This window comes from Ursus arctos, unplaced genomic scaffold (genome assembly GCF_023065955.2).
Source record: "Ursus arctos isolate Adak ecotype North America unplaced genomic scaffold, UrsArc2.0 scaffold_14, whole genome shotgun sequence".
NCBI lineage: Eukaryota > Metazoa > Chordata > Mammalia > Carnivora > Ursidae > Ursus > Ursus arctos.
Window position 1 is genome coordinate 64,745,569 of NW_026622808.1, and position 8,387 is coordinate 64,753,955.

General features: G+C 50.1%; 1 protein-coding gene across 6 annotated transcripts in view; it reads left to right on the plus strand.

Annotated features, from left to right (window-relative positions):
- The window catches only part of SLC6A1 (solute carrier family 6 member 1), a 42,580-nt gene extending 37,046 nt beyond the window's left edge, over positions 1 to 5,534 (plus strand). For all 6 annotated transcript variants that reach the window (XM_044385066.3, XM_044385065.3, XM_044385064.3 and 3 more), the window contains 3 exons: positions 206 to 306; positions 1,189 to 1,356; positions 3,135 to 5,534. In XM_044385066.3, the coding sequence (XP_044241001.1) occupies positions 206 to 306; positions 1,189 to 1,356; positions 3,135 to 3,239 (374 nt within the window). In that variant the 3' untranslated portion in view covers positions 3,240 to 5,534. The remainder of the gene's footprint in view (positions 1 to 205; positions 307 to 1,188; positions 1,357 to 3,134) is intronic.
- Positions 5,535 to 8,387: the final 2,853 nt, after the last annotated feature.

Sequence of the window (8,387 nt, forward strand, 5' to 3'; positions counted from 1 at the left end):
CCCACTTGCTGGGGGTTATTGAATGCTTAGATAACAAGCTGCCCCCACCCCTGGAGCGCTAATCCCATGTTACAAAGAGGCTGAAGCTTGTAGAGGTCAGGAACCTTGCCTGTGGTCTTACTGCTGGAAAGTGGCAGATTGAAACTTTGAGTCTGCAGTGCCCACAGCTCATTCATTCCTCCTGCTCTCGCTCTGAATGTCACAGGTGTTAACCGATTCTATGACAACATCCAAGAGATGGTTGGCTCCAGGCCCTGCATCTGGTGGAAACTCTGCTGGTCCTTCTTCACCCCAATCATTGTAGCGGTAAGGACAAGTCCTGACCAGCCCTGTTAGGATGAGGCCAGACCAAGCCCTGGGGTGACTCAGGTCCTGAGAGAAATTTCTGGAGGCGAAGATACCCATTCCCTAATACTTTTCCATCCCATTTGCTGAGCATCTACTCTGTGCCCCGCATGACACCAGACACATTACATCATCTGCACAAACCTCAGCGAGATAGGCATTCTTGCCCCCACTTGACCGCTGAGGGACCCGGGCTCACCCTGCCAGCATCACCCCGCTAGTTGGTGCAGCATTCAAACCAGGTGGGCCTGATTCCGAAGCCCGAGCCATGGGGTCAAGGAGGCCTCCCATCCTCAGCATCCTTTCTTCCCTCAGACAGGAGGAAACTGAGGCATGAGCAGGCCTGGGACAGCTGCCCCAGGTCCTTGGGGTGGGGGCTAGGCCACTGCATGGGTTGTGTCCTGCACAAAGGCCCTCAGCTGATGGCAGACTCGAGGCTGACATCCAATCCTTGCTGTTTGCCAAGCCAGTTAACTTGGACGAAAGGATGCCTTTTTTACTGTCCTCCCAGAAAGGGTCCCTTTTTCTGTTGGGCAGAGGGCACCAACTTCAAATTGGTTCTCCCAGAAGGGGTCCCATTTCCTGGTGGTTCTCACAGAGGAGCCACCTTTTGCTAGTGGTCCTCTCACAGGGGAAGCCTTTCCCTATTCTATACGAAGATGTCTAACGTACTAGCAGTGGCTTCGGTGCAGGATTCCCATGATGCCAGGCCCTTGTGAGGGTCAGCTTCATGGCAAGGGAGGTGATCAGAGGACCCATCAGCTTCAGGGTCTAGGAAGGGGCTTTGGTTGTCCAGTCTGGGGGACTGACTGTGTCCCATCCCCTCTCCTCCCCCCTCCCCAGGGTGTGTTCATTTTCAGTGCTGTGCAGATGACTCCTCTCACCATGGGAAACTACGTGTTCCCCAAGTGGGGCCAGGGCGTGGGCTGGCTCATGGCTCTGTCTTCCATGGTCCTCATCCCTGGGTACATGGCCTACATGTTCCTCACCTTAAAGGGCTCCCTGAAGCAGGTAAGTCCCTTCTTCGCTTTTCAGATTGCTAGTCCCCTTCCCCTACTGTGCTGGGCACAGCCCCTGCCCTCGTGGAGCTCAGTCTACTTAGGAAACGGACAACTCAATATCCAATGACAACAGAATGTTGGAAGTGCCATGATTTGGGTAAACCAGGGAGATGGGTTAGCCCTGCCTGGGTTGAGGAGGGTTAAGGAAGGCTTCTTAAAAGAGGAGATAGCTAAGAAGAGGCCTGAGGATGAGCCAGAGTTAAAAGTAGAAGCAGAAAGAATGTTCCCAGAAGGGGATAGGAAGTATGTGCAAAAGCCCAGGGGTATAAACAGCCTTTGGTGAACTGAAGGGAGATGATTGCGGCTGGAGGGTAGAGTAGAGAAGGATGCAGACGGGGTGACGAGAGATGAGACTGAGGGTGTAAGAAAGGCCAGATCATGAAGGGCTTTGAAAATTAGGACAAGGACTTTGAACTTTATCTTGAGGGTAATGAGGAGTCTCAAGGGTTTGAAACAAGTGAAGGGTGGGGTCCGTTGTATTGTGGGCTTACTCTAGACCCCTTTTGTGGGCTCAGTAAAGACAAAACGTGGTCTTACCCTCAAGGAAGTATGTAAGGCAGGCTGCCCTCGGCCGGGCCCGCCAGCACATTCTAGGTCCGCACCAGCTCTTTGTTAAGTGGTATTGAATTCTCAAGTGAAACAAGGCAGTGCTGGAGGTACCCAGGTGCTGGAGACATTGATGGATTAAGTGTAAGCTGAGAAGATTCACTGGGGAGACGTGGATAATCAGAATATGGGGGGGCACAGCTGGGAGGCCTTGGATCAGTGGTTCTCAACCTTATTTCTACTAAGATGGACCTTCCAGACCAATTGGAGCCAGAAGAGGGAGCTCTGTGGTCTGTGGCCTGAGGAACACAGGGTGGGGGTTCATGTGCAGCCCCTGGACCAGCCTCCTCCTTTCACAGATGGAGAAACTGAGGTCAAGCGGGAAACCACTTCCCCACCACTTGCAGGAAGTTATTAGGAGAGCTGAGGCTTGCAGCCCCTTCTTCCAGCTCCAGGCCTGATGCTTTCATTTTCCACAGTCCTATGCTGAGCTGCAAAAGGCAGTCAGGTCTTGGAGCGGCAGAGAGGCAGAGGCGGTGCTTTTGAGGAGGGGAGCATAGCCTGTGCAAAGGCCCAGGAGTGGGCACATCTGAAGACAGTGCATGATCTGAGGGGACAGGGTTTGGGGGAATATGTGTGGAGAAGGTAGTGGGAAATTCATCCATTCAGGAAATATGTATTGAACACCTACTATGTGCCAGGCAGTGTTCTCAGTGCTAGAGACACAGTCGTGAGAAAAATAGGCAAAGTCCCACCCACTCCAGGCTTATATTCTAGTAGAGGAAGACCAACGATTCACCAAATAAAAACATGTTACATAAAGGATGAGTACTATGAAGGAATAATAAGAGTAGAAAGGGGTTTTAGGGAGTGCTGAGTGAGGCCTTGCTAAGAAGGTAACACTGAGCCAAGACCTAAGGAGGTAGAGATTGAGCTGTGTAATTATCTGAAAGGAAGGATGTCTCAGACAGAGGGTACAGCAAGTGCAAAGGCCCTGAGGCAGGTGCTTGTTTGACATGTGTGTGGAACAGTGAGGGGGCCAGAGAGTATGGAGGATGTGGGGACGAGGCCAGAGTCAGGGTGCGTTTAGAAGGCAGAACAGGCAGGACAGACTTGAAGAGGTGGGGGAACGGAGCAGCCAGTCTTCCTCCTCCTAGCCCAAATTCTCCCTGGTGCCCACAGCGCATCCAGGTCATGATCCAGCCCAGCGAGGACATCGTTCGCCCAGAGAACGGTCCGGAGCAGCCCCAGGCCAGTGGCTCAGCTAGCAAAGAGGCCTATATCTAGGGGTGTCTGGCGGCTTGCCGACCCGACACTCTCACCCCCCAACCTGGCTGAACGTGACCACCACTTGATGTCTGAAGATACCGTCTATCTCAACCTACCTCGAGTGGCGAGTCCAGACACCATCACCATGCAAAGAGAGGGGAGGTGGGGGACAGTCACACCCCCGGTGGGCCCCGCCGTGGGCAGACATACCCGATGGCCCCAGCACCTGCACGATGGTGACCTTTTGAATCCGGGCCCCATAAGCATCAAGCAATCAGCCTTTGTGACTGTGCGGTAGATCGTTTTTATCCTGCCAGCGAGCGCGATGCGGTGAGACCACACGCTCATGGCTTTTAGTCATATTCCTGACTGTTCTCTTACTGCCGAAACCCATGACTCTTATCTCGGACTTTGCCGGAGTTCGGTTCCGTTGGAACGCTGCTCTGTACACATGAAAAGGGCATTCTGTATAATGGGGATTTCCAGGGAGAGCTCACTCGAGGAGCAGGGAGCCCGCGGAGCTCGGACTTTAATTTTTTTGTTTATCCTTCCCGAGGCAGCTTTGACAAAATAACCCCCAAGGACCTCCATCAGTTACCCCTCCCGCCCCTCCCCCAGCTGCTGCTGCGTCTACAGCAATCTGCAGATCGTCCTTCCCTGCCGCCTCCTAGCCAGGCCATGCTGATTGCACCTGGCCCAATAGCGATCTTTCCAGATGGCCCAGCTCCCTCACTCCCTCCTTGGAAAACTGCCACAAGCACAATTGATTTTTTTTTTTTATTGCCATTCTGGGGGCCTAAGATCCCGCTGGGGAAAATCCCTAATCAGGAGCCCCAGTTTCTCTTAGGCTACCCCGTTTTATGGAGCACAAATCAGGTGCAGAGGAAATCAAGGTGAAGGTTTGTCTGTCCTTGAGTCAATATGGATGCACTTATCTTTCCGGCTTCCCCTTCAGCTGTGTCCTCACTGCCGCCCCAGTCAAGACTGCTGCCTTCTTCATTCATATTCCTCAGTGGGAACCCCCTCACTGCCACTAAACTCTCCCCAGCCCACTAACTGAGGAGCTAGTGTTAATCCAGACCACCCCCTGCCCCCTGCCCCCCCCCCCCCCAAGTGCTTCCGAGATTAAACTGCTTCATCGAGAAGTAGTAGTTGTTTCTTTCTGGACCTGGGCTCCGTGGCGGCGGTGATGGCGGCGGTGGTGGTGGCAGGTGGCAGATCAGGCAAAGACAGTTTCTTGCAAGCTCCAGTGACTCAGCGTTTCTCCTTTGCCAGGAGGATGGGTTCCCATGTAGCAAATCGTATGTTGTGCCCCGTAGCTCCTTAGCTCGTTAGCTCACAAACTGTGTTTTACAACTAATCCTTAATAACTGTGGTGAATAACTGTGACTGTGGGTTTTTTAATCTCTCGTCATTCTCATCCGACAGTGACCAGCATACCCGTTCTTGCAATAAGGTATTACCCTCAGAATATTAAGCACATTCCTGTAGAGAAGCATAAAGTACGTGTACACGTATAAAGGCGCGCACACACATTCATCCCCACGCGTGGTATATAGGGTCTGACTTGATATCGTGTAGGAAATCTCAAACCTTTTCCTGAGGTCATCTGTAAAATAGTCTCATTGCTAAGGCATCCCAAATGCCAACTGGTGAGTCCATGCTCAAAATGCATATGTGTTGTTAAACTATAGGGTTTAGAATGAAAGGAACCCTTCACTGTGTCTCATGGTCCCACCCCCCATCCTGTGTGAATTCCTTTAGAATAAGGGCAGGAAGACTTCTGACTTTCTCTTTGTTCTTCCATGTGAAACTAAGACCAAGTCTTTCTAAGACAAATGCAGTGTACTTAATGTGTGTATGCAAATCTGATTGAGATGTTTGGCAAGAAATCCCCTAACCGATTTCCATCCAAACCTACTTAATACAGCACAATATTACGTGTCGTACAATTCCAGTGAGAACTGTGAATATGTGTACCTTTTTTTAGTATTTGCCCTGGGGGAAAAGATATTGTATTATCATATATGCTTTTTTTGCAATAAGGATTTATTCTCAGAACACCAAGTAAATCTATCTCTATATAAAAAAATAGATGTAATATATACATATTCAAACTATATACAGAGCCTGTTTTAAAAAAAAATTACAGTATTATTTAGAAAAATTATCTGTTCTATGGACCAAATGTAAAATATTTATAAACGAAGATGCATTTTAAATGTCTATAAATGGTGTCATAACTAGAGCACGGGCGTTATGTACGTTTCTAAGAATTTAGAGGAAAAATAATAAAGGTTCTATGATATACAATGTCAGGCCTTCAGTTCTTTGGGGTGGGGGCGCAATAGCCTCTTTCACTGGAACAACAACACATACACACAAAACTATTTTTTCCCCAACAGAGAGAGAACTGGGCTCAAAAATCCAACAAGATACAGCCGCGTTTCCCAAAAGTCCTGGAATGAGTGAATACAAATGACTCCGAGCTATGTAAGAGAGGTGTTCTCATTGGGAAGCAGGGCTCTGAGAGGCCACAACTCTGTTCAAACCAGAAGCTGCCTCCAAAGCAGAGACAGGCAGTGGCACTCTCAGACACGCTCAGCACCCGAGGAGCCCTATCACATGCTGTCTTACTGGAGCTCCTTCCCAATTCGAGCCCACCACTCACCCCGGAAATGATGGCCCCACACTGAGCATCAGAAAGCGGGAGTACTGAGGGTGGGCAGAATGTGCACGTCTCCTGAAGTGAAATCAAGACAACTTAGTTTGTGCGGGACTCTCCTATTCTGGAAAGAACGGAACGCACGCGCACATAGAAGTTTTGAAATACGTATTGTGTAATTCACACACGAATTAAATGCTCTCATAGTGGCATTTGCACCGTATAAAGATGAACAAAATGTACACTGAAGATTTAGATTTCAAATTTTCCTTTACTGAGAAGGACATTAAATAGCAAATTTAAAGACACCACGACCAGCCAAGAGAAAGACCATGGAAGGAAGGACAAGCCTTATATTTTAGACCTTTATTGGCACTTCTTTCCCACTTGAACAAGGGGTCCCGCGTTTGTCTTTTGCACTGAAACCTGCAACTACAGTAACTGTCCTGGGGAATGTCTAGGGAAAGCCACTCCCGAGCGGAGCTTCCGACTCTGGGTCTGTGGTGGGCAACCTGGAGCCGCTGGTCAGCAGGGCCCGGGGCAGGGGACCCCCAGGACAAGCTGGCCCCCTGCAGCACTTCCGTGAGCACTCAGGTCTCTCACTGCATCTGACTCGGAAGGCGCCCGGAGAGTCATGGCTCCTGCTTCCCTCCTGCCTTCCAAATCTCAGGCAAATGTTGCTTTGGGCCCATTCTCACTCGGAACCATATGTGCAAGGGGACTCTGGGCAATGGTTTTGGCTTAACCAAGTAGAGCGTATAATACAATCTCTTAATTCTCTCCCTCTCTCTCACACACACACACACACACACACACACACACACATTAATAATGAAATGATGATAATTTTGCTAAGCCGTCTGACGGTGACTTGTGGACATTTGGACCCTATTTGTCTTTAAACATGATCATGTCTCCTCTGAAAAAGGACATACCTTACCTAACCACAATACCTTAACAAATTGAAGAAATTCCACACGGTTACAATACTATCATCCAACCTACAGTCCACATCCAATGTCTCCAATAAGGCCGTTTCTGGCAACTTCTGTCTAGTCCAGGATCACACATTGTTGTGTGTCTTGTGAGCACCTCCTACCTGCCAAGCAGAGAGGACACCGCCAGCCTCCCTTTCCCATCCTCCAGCCCTCCCCCCATCTCCACGTGAAGTAGGGGAAGGCCTCTCTCTCTTCCAGTGTCCGCTCTCCCAGAAAAGGACAGCCAGGATTTTGTTATGGGCATCACAAAAAAGAATGTGTTTTTCCCTCAGGAGAGCAGACAAAAGCGTCAGTTAAGGAAGCCACGTCCCCGGGGGCAGTATCCCAGCGGCCCTCATTGCTCCTTTCTCTGCCCTCTCTCCTTTCCACACCCTTCCTGGCCCTTCATCCAGAAGCCATAAGCATTTAAAGCACAAAGAAGAAAAGAAAATCCAAAATGTGAACCTCACCTGTTAAATATGGCCACAGTGATGTCCTTTATGCCTATCCCCTCCATCTCCCCCCCCCCCACCTCCCCTGCACGGAGGTGCTTCCTCCCCAGCTCCTCTTAGCAGCTCAGAGGAAAGACACAAACAGGTCGGAGGGCGCCAGGATTGGGAAGAATCTTCAAAGTCATCTGGCTCAACTGAAGTTTCGATTGTTTTCAGGGACTTGTTTCTCCAACTGCAATGTGAATACAAATCACCTAGGAGATCCTATCAAAATGCAGATTCTGATTCCATAGGCCTGGGGCGAGGTCGGGACTCTACTTTTCCAGTACGCTCTTGGGTGCTGTCGATGGGCTTCCTCCCACTCTTTACATAGCAAGGATCCAAAGAAAAACCACCCAGCTGCTTCTTAAATACTCAGAGCGTTTGCCACCTCCTTAGGAAACTGAGGGAAATTCAAATTGTCTTAGGCATGAAAGAGAATTTGTTGACTCATACCAGGGGCACTAGCTTCAGGCACAGCTGGATCCAGGGGCTCAAAGGATAGCTCAGGAATCCATCTCTCCACCTCTCTGCTTGTCTCGGCCCAAGCTTCCACCCTCAGACTGTTTCCACTCTTAGTGAGGCTTCCAGCAGCTCCAGGCTAACATCCTACCAGATTGGCAACCCCACTATAGTGAGATTCTTGTCCCCAAAACTTCTGTCACAGTCCTGAGACTGAGTTGCATTGAGCCAGCCTAGATTGCATGCCCGTCTCCTTACTGGTCAGTGTGGCCGGGAGGATGGGATAGACTGACTGCCAGACCTGGGCCACCTGGCCATCTCTTGAGCTGGGGGATGGATCCGTTGCACTGAAGCATATGAACTGAGAATGGGGGGAAGGAGGGGTGGGTCCCCAAAGGAAAAAAGGGGGAATAGATGCTGGGCAAGCAAACATGACAAAGACCACCCCCACCCCCAGAGAAAGCCACCATCTCGTCCAATAACCCTCTGAAAGTCCTTCTCTGAACAGTTGTGCCTATTTGGCCCAGTTTCTAGTGCAAGGCCTTTGTGCTGTGGCGCAGTCAGGAAGACA